This window comes from Strigops habroptila, chromosome Z (assembly GCF_004027225.2).
Source record: "Strigops habroptila isolate Jane chromosome Z, bStrHab1.2.pri, whole genome shotgun sequence".
In the NCBI taxonomy this organism is placed as follows: domain Eukaryota; kingdom Metazoa; phylum Chordata; class Aves; order Psittaciformes; family Psittacidae; genus Strigops; species Strigops habroptila.
In genome coordinates, this window is record NC_044302.2 from 35,192,140 (window position 1) to 35,213,493 (window position 21,354).

Here is a 21,354-nt window from a genome sequence, read left to right on the forward strand (position 1 = left end):
ATCATTTTGAAAGATATACTAACAATCTGTAAAAACAGGACATATACCTAGTATTAGAAGAGAATTAGTGAATGATCAGAAGTTTCCAAAAGTAATTAAATGGATGGTCTTTAAATTAAATTTTTCCAGTAAATTAATCGAATCATATAGACAGTATGTAGGTTTTGAAATTTAGACCTGATGGTATATTAACTTGATTTTACAAATATTTTCTGTTGTATTTTGCAGAATCAAGAGAAGGCATCAGTCAGTTTTCCCTCACTTCTTAGCCATATGACTTCCTCTTTCTTAAATCATCCTATAATTCCAATGACAACATATGCAGATTCCGGTGTCCCAGAGATGCTAAATACTTTTTCTCCGCTCATGTCTTCCATGCCTTGTGACATGCATATAGTCAATCTAAGGACAATCCAATCAAAGGTAAGGTCAAGCTACTATTTTTATGAACAAACATATGATATAGCGTACCAATACAGTCTAATCAAATGCTTTATTCTAGGAAAGTAATTTGGAGGGGTTATATGGTATGAAAAACTGCAGCATGATGACTGTTTTTTATTAAATTTGCAAGAGCTAGAGGCTTGTGTCTGAGTAACATGAAATACAGGAATTTTTTTTCACAACATAATAGTATGCATAGTACATTATTTTGTCTGTGAATGGGTCATGTTTCAGTGTGTTCCCAAATTTTAAGAGCAGAAGGGTTCATATACCTCGGCCTTTTCTGTATTAAGAATTAAATTTAATTTGTCTTTTAAATAAAGCATATCGTTTTAAATCATTCTGATTCCATTTTGGAAGACTTAAAGAAAATCTACCACATATTAAAATCCACAGGAATAAATTATTTAAGGTTAAAAAATATTTTAACAAAATACCTATTTTAATTTTTCTAATATCAGCTTACAATCCTTGGTTCCTGTGAAAACCAACCAAAAAAAAAAAAAAACCTGTTCTGTACTCAATATTATTTTCCTTGCAAAGGAACCTACACAACTGTAACCACCATATTTCAATTTTCTGTTTAATGAGCTATAAAGTAGAACTGTTTGTACATCTTGTATAAATTCTTTTCAGTTTTTCAATGCTTTTTAAAATGTGGATGCATTAACTATATGATGTATTGCAATATCACTCACCAGTGCTGTTATACTTGGATATTTACAAACTAGTCATCCCTTCTCCCTTAGAGTCTCCATGGTGGCTGCTAGAACTGCTCATCTCTAATAACCTCAAATTATATTCAGCTTATCATAGTTCATTTTTAGTCTTAATCTTTACTTTAAAAGTTAACGAATCAGTTTACTTTGTCACATTTTCTCTGTTAGTAGTTCAATCTCATGTACACTTCTTCAGCTGTGACTGTTTCTTATTTTTAATTTCAGAGTGGAATAACTCTTAGGCAGGTCTATGCCTTTGAATAGTTAGGAGGAATCTTTGTATCGAATTAATCTTCATGTGAAGTGTATGTTCCACAGTTCACTGTAAAATCTTTTCATTTCATGAAACACATGTTTGCTTCAGCATGTCAAGTTTAGACCTTCAGGAACATGCACCCTCACCCTTTTTAAGGCCTAAACTTCCTCCCCTTGTTTGTATCATGTGGCCATGAAACCTGTGAAATGGAAGGCTGGTTCTATCCGCTTTTTTGAGCTTGGTGTTAATACTCACAAGTGAATTCTACAGTTTTATCTGGGGTATACTGGTCCCCATATATCACAGCTGGTATAACGTTGTTTGAGGTTATGATCTCTTCCCTGTCCACAACTGTATATTTCAATGATTACTTGATTGACAGCTTTAATGTGTGCACTTCAAAGTGGAAGCTATCAGTAGTAATAGGATGCGAGCACTATCTTTATAGATACCGGACAGTTCTTCCCTACAGCAGAAATGTTACTATGCCTTGCAAATCATTTCTTGCATGCCAAACAGTCTTTTTGAATCTCTCCTCACCTTCTTCTTCCTTTCTCAGTCTTCAGAGAATCTGGATAACAAGTGTCATAATTCTGGCTAATTGATGCATCGCAATTTTTTCCAGAAATGTAGACTACTTCTCCATTGTTTTAGCTGTTGATTTTCAACAAATTTTATCATTGCAATTTCACATAAAAGGGTACTGAATTTAAAAAATATTAAGATTTAAGTAGGAATCAGAATGCATGAAAATGCCTTAAAGCATAAATGATAAAAAAAGTAGGGGGTTTCCTAGTTTCCCTTTAAACTCTTCTCCTCTCAACGGAAAGAATATTGGCTGTTGTAAGATTGCAAGATATGTGCTCTTGTGATGAAAGAGTCAAATGCCTGAGGAATATAGCACTTGAAAACTGGAGCTTTATTTTAAAAATTCTTTCAGTTGTTTGACACAGATTTTACCTACTGTAAATAGACTAGGTCTCAAGATTTAAAAACTGAGTACATTTGTCCATTTATACTAAATGTAAATACATATTTTTGTCACATTGCTTGAACGTTTGAGTGCATGTCTGTTAGCTTACAGTAATCAGATAAAAAGCATGTAAATGGTTTTTCTTTCTCATCAAAATTTTAGCAGTATCACCATGAGATACTGCTAGCAATTTGGGTTTTTTTTTTAACCTAGAAGCCTGATTTGAGAAACTGCATTTTTATTTCTCAGAGATCAAAATCAAAATAAATTTTGGCAGCTCTTCCAGGAAAGGTAGTCAGAGATTTGATAGTAAACTAGTTAAGGAATATTTGTCGTATAAAAATGCTGTGAAGTTTTAGAAGATTAAAGATGTTGTTTGTTGAAAATTGAGAAATTTGTTACAGGTTTTCATTCAGTTAGCATGGTCATGTTTGGAAGATGTATTTGATGCAAACTAGGCTCATCCTTGCTTAGACATTTCTTGGGTTTGTATAAACTTAATCTAATTTACTTAGAGATGATATGAGAAGAGGCAAGTTAAAATAGATGCAGAGGCTGTGGCAACTTAGTCTTACACCTGCTTTGACAATAGCTTAGAACAGCTTAATTTGTTACACATGGATGCCATGTGCATGATAAAGTTCTGGGAATTCTAAAAAGTTACCTACTATATCATTGATCTCTATTCTTACCAAAACTCTTTTTCTGAAGGCCTCATTAGTTGTTTATTACCTTTCTGTTTACAATCTTTTGACTCTTAATAATATTTCATTTAAAATTAAGAGATTAAATATTCATGCCATCATTTGAAATGCACAAATACATTTGTTATGCAGATTTCTACAAGGTAATTCCACTGTAATAAGAGAACCTGTAGATACCCATTACTGGCTTGTCATTTTGAACACGAATTTGCCCCATAGGAAGCCAGGCTTTTGCGGTATGAATTTTAATATTTGACTAATCTGATGTTTAGCAGACGGTATTGTTTTGTGTGCATAAAACTGTCTGCTTTTAGGTGCTATACTGTCACATGAGTAGCAATGAAAATGAAGTCAGGTATTTCACAGTTGGAGATGGAAAATAATTTTGTCACATCATCATTGTTATTTTACTTAATGTAGATAGTGGTACTACTGTTCCAATAAACAGGATAAGAGCTATTCAATTATCAGGGATATTAAGTACTGTAAACTTGCTTGAATATGCTGACTGTAGACACCATTCATTAATTAAAAATCTGATTTTAGGTGGTTATAAGCTGATGTGTATAATGAAAATCTTCTCAACATGTTTTTACAACAGGAGTTTTATTCAAGATTTGTAAACTGCGCAAAGTTTTTACCAGTTAGTGTTTTACTGCAAAATATCTCATTTCGATTCCTAATACTGTTGAGTAAGTTTTTACTATGTTAAATTTGGAACTTGCTTAGAAAGCACCAAGTTTATTATTTGCCATTTACCAAGTTTACCATTTTTTGTTGTCTGAATGAGTACTTAATATTATGAATTTGTGGTATTATGAAGCTGTGTCATGCTGGGTTTCAAAGAAGCTGGTTCAAGCTGTTCCAAGATCTCCTTTACTAGGAGAAAAATTGTTTGGATCCAAGACCTGTTAGGTTAAGACCTCTCTGGTTTGTTACACCTTCAAGAGATAAAGCATGACAAAATGCCTAACACTTGCTGGCATAGGTTTCTACAAGGGAATAAGTACTTACTGAAGTAAACAAACCTACCTCATGGCGTTTTTGGGAAAAAGCACTAGTATAAAAACAAGTAAACCAGAAATAAATTACAGAAAAATAGCCTGAAAACCTGGTATGTCTGTGGAGAGTGCCATCTTTTTTATGCACTTATTATATATGTGATAAGATGAAGAGCTGAATAATATAAAACAACAACAAAGAAATAACGTAATGCATTATAGAAATCAAATGACTAAGATAAGTGTAGTGATACAGCTACAAGACAGACATGGAGGTGCTGGAGCGTATCCAAAAAAGAGTAACAAAGAGCTGGTGAGGAGTCTGGAGAACAAGTCCTTTGTGGAGTGACTGAGGGAACTGGGGTTGTTTAGCCTAGAGAAGAGAAGGCTCAGGGGGGACCTTATTGCTCTCTACAACTACCTGAAAGGAGGTTGTAGTAAGGTGGGTGTTGGTCTCTTCTCCAAGTAACAAGTGATGGGACAAGAAGAAATGGCCTCAAGTTTTAGATTGGATAGTAGAAAGAATTTCTTCACAGAAAGGGTTGTCAGACACTGGAACAGGCTGCCTAGGGAAGTGGTTGAGTCACCATCCCTGCAGGTATTTAAATAATTTTACTGGTTTGGTCCACACTAGGAAGTTATGGTTGTGAGTTACTCTTGAGTTATTCTTTCATGCCTAATAAGGTTCAAGAGCACTGTATGTCTTAGAAAAACAAAAAAAATTTATTTAATATTTGCATTGTAGTGTAAGGTTTCATGTACACCTTAAGCTAAGTTAGATTTTGCAGGGCAGCTTTGCAAAATGAAAGCTTGATAGAGCATAGTCACAATGAGTAGTTAAAACTAGCTATTGTAATTCACATATGATCTCTTTGGTTTTGGCTTTGCCATATAATTTTTCTGAGAAGCCAATTAATAAAACTATGATTACACTTAAATTCTGAGTCTGTACATGTGCATCTACTGAGCTTTGAATTCCTTGGTTAACAACTTACATTTACATTTGGTAAGACTTTTTATATCTAAACTGCCTTGCTGTTTAGGTCTTTCTATGTCTAGTCTTTTAAACATTAAAAGAAACATGACTGTTTAATCTATGCTGAACACTGTTTAAGACATAGATGGCTCCATCCCTGTAAGGTAATGATAATTTTATGAGGTTCTAAAATGTTCTTCTAGCTCTGCTACTTTCTGACTAATATTTTGTTTATTTGTAGGTAGATATTGAGCCGTCTGATGAAGCTGCTCTGATTCTTCATAGAAAGGGATTTGACTGTAGATTTTCAAACAGAAACATGGGTCTGCTCTGTTCCACTACTCAGGGAAAGGTAAACTGACATTTTATAGGTATTGTAGAAACACTGATAATTAAGGTAATTAATAGGTGAAGTCTAGGTAGTTATGTCTCAAGAGTTACACTTTCAGGATAATAGTTAAGTTTACCTTGAAAGCTGTTTTCCATTTGTTAAAGATATGGATCTGCTGGTATGTGTGAACGACCATGTAAGCATTAACAAGTAAACTCGTAGGTCAGTTTTAATCTCATTAACTTCCTGTAACTGTTTTCATAAAACATGGATCAGTATTTTTCAAAGAATTTTTAATAGTGTTTTAGAACTTTACTATCTAAAAAGAGTCAAATTACATATTCTGAAGTATATCTTTTTACTATTGTTAACATATCCACAGACCATGTGACTGTTACTTTAAAAACTTGCTTATTATAGCATGTCCTTTGTCTACCCCTGCTCACTTACATGACCTACACCACTGCAAATATCTGAGTGTTTTGCAATTGCTATTGCTATAGAATTGATGTGATACGTAAAATTATGAAATATAAATCGTGCAACTTTGTTCTGAGGGTTACAGATGGAGTAGGTGGTTATGATCTGTATAAATTTTGTAATCGAATTTTTAAATTGGCTTGGGATTATCTTTTAAGCAGAAGAGCAAGTGTTGTTTCATTTAGAAACAAGAGAGTTTTAATCCAAATGTATCTAACCAGTTTTTTAATATATTGATTTAATTTACTTGCTTTGAAATGTGGCAAGTAAACAGTGCCTAAAAAGATCTGATTTATTGTATGGCATTTGAGACGTGGCACTTAAAAAATTCGTAATATTTGATGTGACAATTGCTGTGCTGATACCTGTAAGGAGGTGTATCATTTGGATCGTTGTTGGAGATTAAGTTAAGGTCATTTTGAAGGTATATACTGTATTTTCTAAATGTAGTAATATAGTTCTCTCTCTCTTTTTTCTTTTTCTTTTTTTTTTTTTCCCCTCCCAGGTGAAGGTGCATAAACTTTTTAACAAATTCAAAGTGGAAAGTCTTACACCCACATCTTTATCTTTGATGCATTCACCTCCAGATGCCAGAAATATAAGTGAGATAAGTATGAGTTCTATGGAGATAAATACCTTCCGAATTCGGCTAAGATGAAAGCTGGCTTTAATAAGTAGAAAGGAATCTGTAATTGTTTCTTCTCTAAGTTTTGCGTGCAATAAGAAGCACATTATTATTTTTCCAGCTTCTGGATACTGTGAGAGAAACATGCATTCTGTAATTTTTTTGACAAACACAGTGAAAAGCCATGTTGCAAGCAACTTCTTTTGTTTGGCTGTTTTTTGTTCCCACCCCCCCCGCCTCTTCTTCCATATAATAGCAACATCAGTATAAGTTAATGCAGCAAGTGAAGAAATTTCTAAGGATGTTAACCTCTCAACAGATTAAATCTCAGGTTACATGCTAACTAACTATGTTTCTGGTGTTTTAATTCTCATAAAGAGGGGATTGGGTTTTAAACAGCCTTCTTTGCTGATCCTTGATGAATTTATGTACAAATAATTCAGTGTAAAAAGTCCTGATGGAGCTTGTGAATAAAATGGAATAAAATGTTCTTATGTAGTAGCTAATGTCCAAATATTTACAATCGTTTATATAAATGACAATAATCTGAATTTATTCCACAATTAATTTCAATTTATTCAACACAAAGGGGATTATTAATTGTGGTAAAATGAAAGCCTGCAGTACTTGCGATAAGTGATGGTAGATTTTAATACTTCTACCATTCACCTGAGTTATGTAAATAGGAAACATGAACCTACAAAATAATTTTGCAATGGAAATGTTTAATAAAACTCCCATTTTGTTACTTGACACACTGGGATATGTGCAATTATTCCATTATCATGTATGATGAGAAATGTCAATAATTGTCATGAATACAAGATTTTTTTATAAAACTCAGATACAATGTTCTCTGAAATAAGTTTTCTATTTCAAGGTTACCATATCAAGATAAATGTGCCTTATTTTTTGATACGTCTTGTTACAATTTTAGTGTCTATGTTAATGTTTTTGGGGAAAGGTAGTTTATATAATACTTAAGCTGTGTATCTCCTATTTGACAATGCTGGCCACACTCTGATCTGCACCATGTTTGTGCTATCTTATTCTGAACATTTCGACTATTTGAATGTATTAAAATGATGTCATAACATGAAACAGACAAAAAAAAAAATTACTGTAAAATCTAAATTCAGCTGCTTTCAAAAAGAAATTGCAGTTTGATGCAGAGAGTTGATAGTAAGCAAGGCATAGTTGGCAAACCCAGCAGAACATGTGCTTGCATGTCACACACTGTGGTGACCTGTTAATTCAGAATCATGTGCCTATATTTTAAGATTTTTCAAACTTGCAACCTCACTTACATTGCCAGTGTTCACCTTGACAGTGTTCACATTACTTAAGAATGGAGTCTTCATTTTTGCTTTGTTTTCACTTAATTCATATTTAGTGGTGGATCCATTCAAGTGTGAAAAATATTTCCCAAAGTAGAGCTGCTGTTTACAGTTAATGTATATAAACATGCGCTTGCATATGATTCCGTTTCCTCATCTTTGTTTATTTTCACAACTTTCTTCTATCTCTTGCTTATGCATTACTTCTCCATACATCATTGCTTAGCTTTCATACTAATGCATGCAAAGTCATCATACCTGGTAAAAAGATGTGCTATTTTCAAACTCTAATATTAAATATTAATAATATTAAATAACTCTGTTATTTAATTTCATCATTGTTGTTCCACAGTGTATCACATTATATCATGTAGCTACAGGCTATCTTAAAAGAAAACGAAAGTGAAACTTTAATTTCATGCATTGTCACTGGTTGGATCTCTGAGATTGTGTAGATTTCCTTACTTGATTCAATCTACTGTGCGTTTTGTAATTAATGGAATACTTAGGATCTGGTGCAGGTTAATAATATAAGAACCACTAACCACAAATGGAAAAATCAGACAGATCCAGTAAATGGATATTTTCATGCAATAAACATGTACTGTAACTTTTATTAGCTGTAGTATTTGAAAATACTATTTTTCGTTGCATGGTAGGCTTGCCAGCAGAAAATTCCCATAACATTTCTTTTGTTGCATCCTCAGAATTGAAATGCTTCAGAGACTTACGTGTTCTGTACAAGAGAACGTTCAAAATACTATTTCAGTTTTGTTAGGTAGAAAAGTAGACTCTTGATACAATAATGTTTTAAAGTATTTTGCTTGTTAAAATTGCTTCCAAAACAAATTTCATATAACATTCAATCTTTTCTTTTATCATCAGCTGTACAATCAAGATGCCTCCCTTAACCAGCAGATTTAATCTTTGTTCCTTTATCTTGCATTTTTTTGCGTAACAATTTGGGATCCTTTCATGAAATCCTTAACTAAGCCAAAACTCCAGTCAAAGTCTGATAATAAATTTTACTTTAATTGGTTCAGAATGTGGATGGCTATGGGTTTTGGGATTATTTTTATTTTTAACAATTTTAAATAAATTCTTAGGCTGTATTTTTGTTATATTGGATATTTCAATTAAGTTCATGGTTTTTTTCTGTGCATTGGCCACCTAATTTAATCATATTATTTTATTTTTATCTATTTTAAAGCTGCTGGGTTTATAACTACTGGTTAAGAGAACCAAGAATCCTTACCTTCCTTCCAGTATGTTTTTAAAGACAATGTTGTGTAGGAAATGGGTTTAAGTCTTCTAATTACTTTCCATACCAGAGTTGTACCTGTATGGATTTTTTTTTTTTTTTACATTCCTTTATCTTAAATGTCTTTGGTTTATTTGCTCATATTGTCTGAAATAAACTGATTTCAACTGAAGGTTTTGATATTTTTCTCTTGGAAGGTTTTATATATCATGGGGATATGTAAAATAAGATCTCTAATAAAAGATAATGTTATTGTGATATGTGTTCAGTGTCATTAATGACTTAGCCATAGCTAATTTAAAGAAAAATTTTAAAAAGACAGAAACAACAAGCATGTCTTCCTTGAGAATGTTGATATATTGGTGGCTTTTGGGAATGACAATTATCTGTAGTGAGATGAACTGATGAAAGATGCAGTCTGTTTCACAGTTGCTAAACAGAAAGATAGATGCTAACTTCAGAGATGTAAACATGTGATTGCACAGTGTGGGAAGAGAATGGGCAGCTCTTCTTTCACAAAGAAATCTTGCACTGACTTAGCAGCAAATAGAAGGTGTAAAATTCTAGAATTATTTTTAATATTATTATTATTATTATTAATCTAATTTCTCTTCTAAACATTTGAGAGTAATGGAACAGAAGCTGTTCTTGTAAGTTAAATTAACAAACACACCATTAGAAAATAGTAAAAATAACAGTTCAACTGAAATTAGACAGAAGACTTTTAAGAAAATAATACAATGCTAATATAATATGCTGTAATTACATATGACAAGTTGAGCAGGGATACTTTACAGGTTTGCTTCCCAAAGTACTGATGGAGCTTGAGCATAATAAATTGCAAAGACAATTAGTATAAATTTCAGTAAGTGCCTGAAACTTACTTGATGTTGGACTGGATAGTCTTAGCTATAAGTACAAAAGTATACATATACTATGTAAAGCCCCATAATTTTAAAGCTGGTGTTTCAAGATAAAAGTGTATGACATCTAATCACAGCATACAACAATGTGTATGGGTCCAATTTAAAGCACTCCTTCACCTTTTTAAGGTCATCCTACTCTGGAATCTGTTATCAGCATGACCATCTGGATAGAACATATTCTACTAATAGCAGTTACCAGTGAAGTAGTCTTCTACTTTTTGAAACTAAATTAACTGCATTTGCATACCTGTCCACTGTGTATTAACAGGTGCTAAATTTCTCTACACATCTACACTGATACTGACACTAAAATACATTGCTGAGATTTAGCAGGTGGTTAGTTATATATATGACAAAAATTTAAAATAGAAATTCAATTTGTTGTCATATTTTAGGATAACTATTCTGTCATAACATTAAGAGTTTGCAACAAGAAGCCAAAGATATTAATTTTGTCTTCTAAATTAAGGAGCATAGAAAAAAATTAAGACATTATCTAGAATAAGCTCAATTCATTGGAGAGCCTAGTGATTGTTAGTGTTCTTACTGATATGAAGTTTCTCTATCTCCAAGCATTTCTGTAAATATTAAATTGTGGACCCGTCGGTCTTTTAATATACATGTTTTATGAGCGAATTAGATACTGAAAGTCCAGATTGCATCACTAGCTTTTGTCTGCCAAAATTTCTATGTAGTAGCAATAATGCATTATTTCTATTATTTTCCCACCTTAGGTAAATTATTTAATAATACTGAGAGTAATGAGAAAATTATTAAATAAAAAAAATCCATCATGTATGTAAACTTGTGCTGTTTGAACTGTAAATACAGAGATATTTTTAACCATGCATTTTGGAGCTTCGGGTTCTCTATATAACATATTCTTCCTTCTATAGAGTGCCTGTTAAAGGGATGCCCTTCAACATTCTATAAAGTGATTCACATTATGGGTATCAATGAATGGGAGACTCTAATCCCAGCGACATCTGACCTGCTTTACCACCAGCACTACTCCCTTTGCATCACACACATCTACCATGAAGGAAGGCATGTGCCTCTTCCTCTCAAATCATGACCTGCAAAGTAACTTGTGGTGTTCTCAGCTATTCTAGTTTTATTTCTATCTCTTAGTTATACCGTTTGTACTACCTTCTCCTTCCTTAACATGCCAGCCAAGTGTGTAGTCAGTTGTAGGCTCCAGCCTTCCAGCTCTGCCTAGTGTGTGCTATAGGGCAGACAGCCTGCAGTGTCAGCCAAAGCATGAGATGTGCTGGATGTGAGCGCTCAGCCAGCTCTTCAAGAATTACATGTTCTTAATCTATGATAAGCATGCAAATGGGGCACATGCCCTACTTGCTTGCCACAACTGCCTCACTATACTAACCTGCTCTTCAGGAACATACATTTTTCTTTCTCTGAAAATCCACTTGAACAGTCTCTGGTGCCATTCTTTTTTCTCCTCTTCCCTTTGTTTTCCCAGTTTCTTGAAAGAAATTTGTACATTAGTGAGCTGGAATTGTGTGTGATCAAGAACACAGGAGTTCCTGATACTCATCAAGAGAGATGGGGAAGTGCTGAAAACTGCTCTGTCAGTGTTCTGGTTAGATAGCATGATAAATACGATCTCCATTTCAGGACCCATCAGTCATCCTCAAGTTTAACTGTAGTTTACCTTCCAGAAGTCCTGGATGTTTTCAGAATTAATTGATCTGTCTTGATCAAGCAATAATAAATCAGAGACGGTTTGATAATGCCCACTGTTACGGCATGGAGACCCTCTGAGTTCCATGCTGGATATTTCCTAACTGTCCTTTCCAGAACAAGGTAGGCACAACCCTACTGATTTAACTACTCTGAAAAAAGCAATCTCTAGTTCAAGTAACTAGTGTATACAAATCTCAGTAAGAATGAGATGCAACCCAATTCATTCTGAAGAAATTAGACATTTTACAGCTTTTTCTTTAGAACTCAAATCTTTTTAAGCCATAGGCTTTGTAGTGGAAGACTTTAAGGAAACAGTGAAATCAAAATCATTTGCAAGTTCTCAGTTTTTCAGTAAATATTAGTGTCAAGTCAATTCCAAAGACTTTTCTGCATAGCAACTGACTTGCAGTACTATAAAAAGTGAGCAATGATGTATTGTAAGCAAACCTCTCTGATATTTCTTAGACACATTCTTGTAGGCAAAATATATATAAGTACAACTGTAGTGAAAGTAGGCATGCTCTTTTTGAAATGGGACAACTGCAGGATTTCCAGGAAAGACAGAAAGATTACCTGTAAGCACAGATGAAATCTCTGTTAGAAGAAAATATTTAGGCATACTGAGAAACCCAGCCATGAAACAACCAGACAGTCAAGTCACATTAAAGAGAGAATCAGCAACCTGATTGTGCTAGATCCCAAAGTTGTCTGGAAAATAATGGATTTTAAAGTTTTGGATAACTGAATTTAATAACAAAATCTCTTCAAAGACTTCAGCAGTTAAAATGCACCGATGAAAGAAATTGAGCAGTTCCAGATGACAGTGAAGGTCAGTTTTTTGGTGCTATCATAGAATCATAGAATAGTTAGGGTTGGAAAAGACCTTAAGATTATCTAGTTCCACCCCCTCTGCCATGGGCAGGGACACCTCGCACTAAACCATGTTGCTCAAGGCTCTGTCCAACCTGGCCTTGAACACCACCGGGGATGGAGCATTTGCAACTTCCCTGGGCAACAGATTCCAGTGTCTCACCACCCTCACTGTAAAGGACTTCTTCCTTATATCTAATCTAAACTTCCCCTGTTTAAGTTTGAAGCCATTACCCCTTGTCCTACCACTACAGTCCCTGATGAAGAGTCCCTCCCCGGCACCCTTATAGGCCCCCTTCAGATACTGGAAGGCTGCTATGAGGTCTCCACGCAGCCCCCTCTTCTCGAGGCTGAACAGCCCCAACTTTCTCAGCCTGTCTTCATACGGGAGGTGCTCCAGCCCTCTTATCATCCTCGTGGCCCTCCTCTGGACTTGCTCCAACAGCTCCATGTCCTTTTTATGTTGAGGACACCAGAACTGCACACAGTGCTCCAAGTGGGGTCTCATGAGAGCAGAGCAGAGGGGCAGGATCACCTCCTTGGACCTGCTGGTCATGCTTCTTTTGATGCAGCCCAGGATACCATTGGCTTTCTGGGCTGCGAGCATACACTGAAGCTAGCTCATGTTCATCAACCAGCACCCCCAAGTCCTTCTCCACAAGGCTGCTCTGAATCTCTTCTCCGCCCATCTTGTAACTGTGCCTGGCATTGCCCCAACCCAGGTTAAATACTATCAACAATACTGTACATCTACAGCAATTCTTCTCAAAGCTCACAAAGCCTTAAAGAGGAGAAAGCAAATTGTCCCAATCAAATTCATGCAAACATATCTTTGAAAAAATTCCCTGGTGACTTGGCTTGATTCAGCATGGTGGCCAAAGGAATAGATATGAAAATCAGAAAAAGCCTGGTAATGACACTGTGTAGCTCCATTCTGCTAGGGACTGGAGCTTCTCTCAGATGAGGAGGGTGTGAAAGAGCTGGGACTGTTCTGGAGAAAGAAAAGGCTTAGGTGAGGATCTTATCAATGTATCTGGAGGGAGGGTGTAAAGAGGACGAAGACAGGCTTTTTCAGTTGTGCCCAGTGACAGGACCAGAGGCACTAGGCACAAACTAGAACACAGGATGTGCTTCCTGTACGTCAGGAAACACTTTTTCCATGTGAGGATGACTGAGCACTGGCACAGGTTGCTCAGAGAGGTTGTACAATCTCCATCCCCAGCAATACTCAAAAGCCATCTGGGAATGGTCCTGGGCAAGTGGCTCTAGGGGGCCCTGCTTGAGCAGGCAGTTGGACAAGATGATCTCCAGAGGTCCCTGCCAGCCCCAACCATTCAATCATTCTGTGACGCTGTATGCCCTGTTCCTGTGAAAAGGAAATGAGTCTTCATTAGATAACCAGAACCTATGCAAGATCCAGATGCTTGTTTGAAGATGTGAGGCTAAAAGTGATAACTGAAAATTGAGAGAAGGAAAAACATGTACCAGAAATGGTCTTCCTGGTTCACTGTGCAGCACTGAACATTTCCAGGAAAAAAATGGAAAATTGCAAGATTAAAGGTGAATTTGGACTTGCAGTTTAAAATGCCTAGTGGAGGTGAAATACATTTTAAGTAAGCCATGCTGTCTGAATCACTTGCAGCAGGAAACTGAGAGAAACAGTTTTGCAAACAGACGACCTTTGTTCACAGAACTCTTTGTTTAATATCTGCAACCGTGAAAGGAAGTATCCTTTTTGTTCCATATGTTTTGAATTATTTAAACCAGTAACCCATTCCAGGGTAAAATAAAAAAAATGAGTTTAATAGAAGCAATTCAGATAGGCAGTGATCGTGTCAAAAGATTGAATAGAGCTGTTGTTAGAAATGTGTAGATTCTGAATGGAGCATGCTAGTAAAAGTCGTTCACCCAGATAAAGAATTAAGGTTTGCTTACCAAAAGGAAATAGTCTATTTTGACAGTGTCAAAATCAGTCCCTTTGCTTTTGCTTGTGTCTTGGTAAACGAACTCTACTAGCTTGGCTAGCAGCCATGAGAAAGAAACTGTGAAAGCTCAAATGTAACTGTAAGGCAAACTTATTCAAATGGGCTTGGCACAAAGATCCACAATCTATTCACCTAATTGGTCTCCAAATTGACAAAATGAGTTGTGAATTTTCATTCATCAAAAACTGGGCCTTTGGAATTTGAGAAAGGTGTTAATAACTGCATTGGGTTTGGTTTTCATATAGCTAATAAATGTGTATTTGCTGCTAGGAAAGGTGCCTTTCCAATTGAGTTTATGGAGGTTCATCTTTAGAGAGATGGTCTATGTGAAACTAATGATTTATAGGCTATTAGTAGCTTTCCAGTACAGAATACATGAGGAGTAGCTGAAATGAGAAACCTATAGTTTGGAGATTTTTAGCAGTTAAATCTCCTACAGACATGTATCAGAAATGGATGTCTGTTCACTTTCTGAATGTTTTTGACAACTAGTAATGAGGTGGTAGGGGTTTTTATTTTTAATATATAAGATATGAAACAGTGAATCACCTAAGTGCTAGCCAAGAGGAAAAAACAAGTACTGATTTCTTCCTTGATGATGACGTGCATTTAGATGGGGAGAACCAAAAAGCTCTTCCAAGCTGAATTCAAGAGCAATCTTCTAAATCCAAGTAAAACAACGTCTATGGTTCACTGACCTAACAAGAGTCTGGAATGGGTGTAACTGTGAAACAGGCACAATCTAAAGTCAACATCAGTAGCCAAAAAAAGTACAAGGAAACATTGAGATCTCATTCCTCAGAGCTTTGTCAAAATCTGTAGGGACTCTTCCAGCAGTCCTTGTCATCTTCCTGTTTCAATTAAAAACACATAGCAAAAAGAAAACCCACCCCCAATGTACATATATTTCATCCTGTCTCTGAGAATATCGTATCATCTCACTCATGATTTTTAGAATTCCACAATATAAGGTCTATATAAAGTCCAGTTCACTTTTATATTTCAAACTGTGGTCAAATCTTGGGTTTTGCTGGGCTTTCTAGGCACACTGCTTTCACATTTGCACTGCCCAAGGCATTAAGTGCCCCAAACCTTGTGCTATGGTGACAGTAACAGTTTGGATGTGCAGGTCACAGAGTCACTGAGTTGGAAAGGTGATGGCTATGTTGTAATGGGAGGTGTGGAACTGTGGGTGGTCAGAGTGGGAGTTTATGGTTCCTCTAAAAGGGAGGGCAGTCACCAATTCAACACCACTTTACGTCTGAAACAAGTTGGAAACTGAAAATAAAAAGATTTTTACTGATTGGTATTGATGCATGGTAACTTGGCACAGGTATTAGGTTTAATTTTGTATTCTACACTTGGCTTTAAAAGTAGGTACTGGCAAATGGAACTTAATCTAAATGGCAAAGGAAAAATGTTTCTGTGGCAGTGCCAGAGCTGTGATAACACAAAGTGATATCTCTTGTCTTACATAATGCCTCAAACCAAAATGTTTGAAGTCTGTTGCTTGTTTGCTGAAAGATGGTACCTTGGTACCTTGATACCATATTACAGTTGTTGAACAAGAATCGATATGATTTCCAGAGGTCTGTGAAAATACAAGATTGTCGATACGAACAAATGTGAAGAAATGTGAATAATTTAAAAAGAAATTAATGTATTTTAGCCATGCAATCGACAAAGAGAAATTTCCATGGGAAAAAAAGAAAGCTACTGAGAATGCTCAAAACTGGATCAGTTCCCAGACAGCCACAGATGGAAGGAGTTTTGCTGGACTTTGCTCCTATTATACATCATATGCTTGTGGATTTGCCAGTTTTTCAGAACTCTTTTATGGATTAGATAAGGAACACCAATTTATAATCTACTGGCCAAATTTGCTAAACAGCAAATCCGAAATTTGACGTCAGTCCTTAAATCACTGTCCTTCAGGAAAAAAGCAATAAATATGCTGTGGAAAAGATTTGGTTCACTCTGGAAGATGAGATTTATGTCTGTGGTCTAATGATTAGAGGAAATATAAATATTTCTGCTTCTACTGCTGGGAAATGGGTATAGAATAGCAGGCTTGCACACAAGGACAGCAAATTTTTCTAAGATTATGTCATTATTTTAAACTGTTGGACATTCTGCAGTTCTGAAAACTTCAGTCAATGTAAGACAGAATTTATCTGGAGGAAAAGGAAATTTGGAGTGGAAAACAAGCAGAAAATGGAACCAAGTGAGCGTATGGCCAAGAGTAGCTCACTGGGAAAGCAACAAAGTATGTTGCTGTTCACATATCTGGCACTTTGAATTGTGTAAGAGGTCTGAAACCTAACAAATAGAAAGAAAAGTTTATAATGAATGCATGTTTTTTCATCTGTAACAAACCAAGGGAGAAACATAAACCTATAGTGCTTTGGCAAACTTGAGATAATTGGAATCTAAAATATACTATTTTAGGAGTCTTCTACACAATTTGGAGGGTACAGTGGGTATTGCCATGATGACTTTTGTAATCTGATGCTATAAATATGAGATCAGCGTACATCTGGTTGATCAATAACAGTTAGTAACAATCTGGCTGGCACACAGCAGCATTTCTCATAGCTGAGCATCAGCAGACAACCCCATAAAACTCCTGTTTGGAGATCTTGGAAAGCAGAAATAGATTTCTGTCATTTGGACAGTGTACAGATCCTGCCAACATCAACCGATAATTGTTTCAATTTGAGTACAAAAAATGTGATGATGACTTCTGACAAAACAAACGGAGCAGCCCTCTAAAAAAAAAGACATTATTTCTTTTGTTTCACTCTGAGAAGAATAAACAATACAAGCCTATATCTGGGGAGATAGGGAGAAATTTCATACCTATTCTGACCTGTGTAGAAAAAGAATGTGTAAGTTGAATCTAGGTCTCAAGAGTTTACCTAAATTTCTTTGTTAAAGTCTGATTAAGGCAGTTTTCTGTCTTAAGGGCAATGCTACTAACATCCTTAATTTTTAGGTTTTAGCTTATGAAATGCTGCAAAAACTTGTGCCTGTGAATTAAAACAGCAAAGACAGAAAAATTATGTTTTCGAAAAAACACAGCATTCCTCAGGTTTACTTTGAAAGATGGCTTAAGCTCGCAGTGAAGGCAGAAAGAGCTTGGTCTAGCTTCCATCAGGCATTTCAATGTTTCATCTTGATTGAAATTCTAAGTTTCCTACTATCGTCATAATGCCATGGAAATAATTTATTCAGATATGCTGTTTGAAGTTATAAGAATCTTGAAAATTAGAACTGAGACCTTGGAAAGTCTGTCTACGATGTAAGGGACCAGCGCATAAGGCAGAGGATGTGTTTTGACATGTTTGTGGTAGACTGTCATAAAGCAGAGGTATTAAAAGCATTCAATATTTTCATACAGGAGGATACTCCATGGCAGCATGCATACAAACTAGTGTGATATAACAATTTAGTGTCAGTGAAGACTGTGAGATTAATGCCAGAATATAGGCTATATTAGTTATTTATATGTATGTACCTTCTGTCACAGAAGGATGGGCTGTGGCTAAAAGTTGCTGCAATGACTTTGTCTGTGAACTCAGTCTCTCTCTTGCAGCTGGAACAGAATCACATTTTTTCATTCAGTACTTGTCTTCATTAAAGCATGAGAGCATTTCACTGATCATCACCTAAGGATAGTAAGTAGAGTGACTATCACCTGCATAATGCTAGAGTTTTGGTTTACACCAAAACACCAGGTTCCCTAAAGGCGGTATATTGGCTGGTACTGCAAGCCTGATTCTCCTGTGAGATTTGATAGCTGAAAAACCAGTAGGTTATGGTACAGGTTCACATCACTATGGGGTTCCTTTCTCCAGGAAAGAATTCCAACATTTACTTATATGCAATATTTTTCCAGGTGGCACACAAGTGTAGAAGTAAACATGGCCAGCGCTACAGAGAAGGTGGAGAGGAAGCCAGCAGTCCCACTCTTGCCATGCAGTGAAGGGCAAAGCAGTGGTGCCAGGCAGGCATGTGTTGCTCAGGCTCTGGAAAGTAGATTGTTAGGTTGGGAGCTCAGTTGACAGCAACTTTCCACTGACTTGCTGAGGAACCAAAGATTTGGTGTTAGACAACAGCTAGAATTAGCACAGTCAGGATGGATGGCTGGTAAGACTGTGTCATGTTAAAAATGGGAGAAAAAGGTATTCTCTTTGAGCCTAATGTGGTAATGTGTATAATTCCTGTGAGCAAAGAAACAAATGACTCAAGAGTCCCAGCTTTTAAATTAAAACACTTTCAGACTTTCTAATATTTCCTGGGTATTGAATGTGTTAAATATTCAGCTCATAATGCTTGAAAATGTTTAATGTATTCTGCAAATATTGGTGGATTATAGTACAGGAATATTGGATATGTGCTTTTCCAGAAGCTTTTTCAAATGTATGTAATTCTCTTAAAATAAAAGAACACAGTTAAAAATCATGTACTTATTAGATTGTTTAGTGAATTGATTACAGTGATATTTTTTCAATTTATGTTTTTGCATACTATAGAGTACAGGTATATGTTCGGTTTATTTTTTCAGTTTCAGGAAATAATTTTATTCAGGACATATCATTTGGAAAACAGAATATTTTCTCAACATTCAAGGCTGAGAAACAACTGTTCAGAATGGATGATTTAAAAAGAAAAAATCCAAAAGATTTTATGTTTATGTAATACCTGTACACGGTTCCTGAAAATTATAGTATCTTTAGATTAATTAATACACAAATCTTTTTTTCCAGATATTTTTTCCTTTCAATCTTGTTCTCCAGAATTTTTTTCCTTGCAATTTTTATAGATTAATATATAATTTAGAGATGTAATCACAAACCTCCAGTTTAGACATAGATTATTTTCCCTTACCCCTAGAATACAGGCAACAGGATTTATGTCCAATTCTTGTTGCCATGACAATGGCTTTGGTCCCTTTTTTTTGTGCTTGGAAGAGCTTGCTTTCTTTCTCCACATCTGATACTCAGCTTGCTCCTGCTCCAAATTCCTTACATGAAGAAAGGTAAGATAAGGTTAATAGAAGACTAACAATAAACAAGATAAGAAAGCATGTTTGATTGTAAGTATGCCTTCAAATACAATTGAGGAAAAGTTGTGAATGCAGAATTTCTTAAACTGTAGGCCTACACATGGCCAAGCTTGTCTGACTATACATCTGTGCTTTTACAAAAAGGGTAATACAGTTCACTGGAGGATATGAGAATTTTGATATAAATTTCACTGTAATTTAGGATGTGCCTGGAGCCAGCACAACAAAACGAAGTCATTTACATTCCTGAAGCTCTACTAAAGTCAGCTGACTTTAGTAGTTGTCAGTCCTGGTGCTGACATTTCAGACAAGAGAGAACTTTGCTATTCCAGCTCATCTTCTCCATCGTTCACTATTTAAACATTTTTGTTCAATTGCACAAGCTATCAGCTATTGCAGCAACATCATCACTTCAACTGAAAAAGCAATTCTGTGATCATTCTCCTGCTAGTTACACCAAGGCTGCAAATGCAAGTGTGAGTTTAGGACAGAAAGCATCACCATTTCTTCCTCACTGGCTTAAGACTTTTTACTTTGGTTTCCCCTACCTCTTTGCAGGTATTGCAACATTTCACTGCCAAAAATATCTGCATCCAGAGAAGGGCCACAAAGATGATCACAGGGCTTGAGCACGTCTGCTGTGAAGACAGCCTGGGAGAGTCGGGCTTGCGAGCTTCTTCTAGAGAAGAGAAGTCTGTAGAGAGACCTTAGAGCAGTTTCCAGTGCCTAAAGGGGGCCTACAAGAAATCTGGAGAGGGATTTTTACAAAGGCCTGTAGTGACAGGACAAGGGAGAATGGCTTTAAGCTGACAGAGGGGAGACTTAGGTTAGAAAAAATTCTTCCCTGTGAGGGTGGTGAGGCACTGGCAGAGGTTGCCCAGAGAAGCTGTGGCTTCCCCATCCCTGTCAGTGTTCAAGGCCAGGTTGGACAGGGCTTGGAGCAACCTGGTCTAGTGGAAGGTGTCCCTGCCCATGGCAGGGGGTTGGAACTGGATGAACTTTAAGGTCCTTCAACTCAAACCATTCAGTACATATAACACTGTTATGGTACTTTCAGTAGCAAATAATGGTAATTCTTGCAGATGTGGACTCCATTCACATCTTTGCTCTTCACCAGTTATTCTACTAGCAGTCATATGCTTGTTTTCCAGCTTTGTATTATCACTTGGCAAAACTTTTCTGAGAAAGCTGAACAAGGAAAACCACCTATGTAAAAAGTTCTCACCCAGTTTAGGCACAAAACATCCTAGAATGTGTTCAAGAGTTTAAGAAAAATCATCAGTGGTCACAGCTATCACAACGGGATATTAGTTGTTGGATTCACAGAGAGGATACATAGTATCAAGGCAATACCATTAACCTTCTGTTCAGATCCAATAAAAAAAGGAATCTAACTTCCTAATCACTTTAATATTGCTGTATCTGATCTTCTAGCTCTAGAGATATAGACAAAAGCCATAGTTTGCCTTAATAAAGCCAGAAAGATCTTACGTGTTGTGATCACAGCCACTTGCATTACAAGTCAGTTCTGGTTCAAAGAAAGTTGGGAGAATTTTGCACATCCATTCAGTGTTCTGCAAACATCTCTGCCATTTGCTATGTTCGAAAATGGTATTTTGGAATGACTAGTTGTATTTTTCTTTCTAAAATTAAGTCTGATGTAAGCTGTTGCAAACTGTGGAACGGGAACATGC

At 35.9% G+C, this 21,354-nt stretch overlaps 1 protein-coding gene across 8 annotated transcripts in view; it reads left to right on the forward strand.

Moving 5' to 3' along the window:
* The window catches only part of MAN2A1 (mannosidase alpha class 2A member 1), a 126,585-nt gene extending 117,306 nt beyond the window's left edge, over positions 1 to 9,279 (forward strand). For 7 of the 8 annotated variants that reach the window (XM_030512335.1, XM_030512336.1, XM_030512339.1 and 4 more), the window contains 3 exons: positions 229 to 423; positions 5,315 to 5,425; positions 6,390 to 6,856. In XM_030512335.1, coding sequence (XP_030368195.1) covers positions 229 to 423; positions 5,315 to 5,425; positions 6,390 to 6,542 — 459 coding nt within the window. In that variant the 3' untranslated portion in view covers positions 6,543 to 6,856. Of the gene's footprint in view, positions 1 to 228; positions 424 to 5,314; positions 5,426 to 6,389 lie in introns of all 8 variants that reach the window. The other variant, XM_030512334.2, reaches the window with a different exon arrangement.
* The last annotated feature ends 12,075 nt before the right edge of the window (positions 9,280 to 21,354 follow it).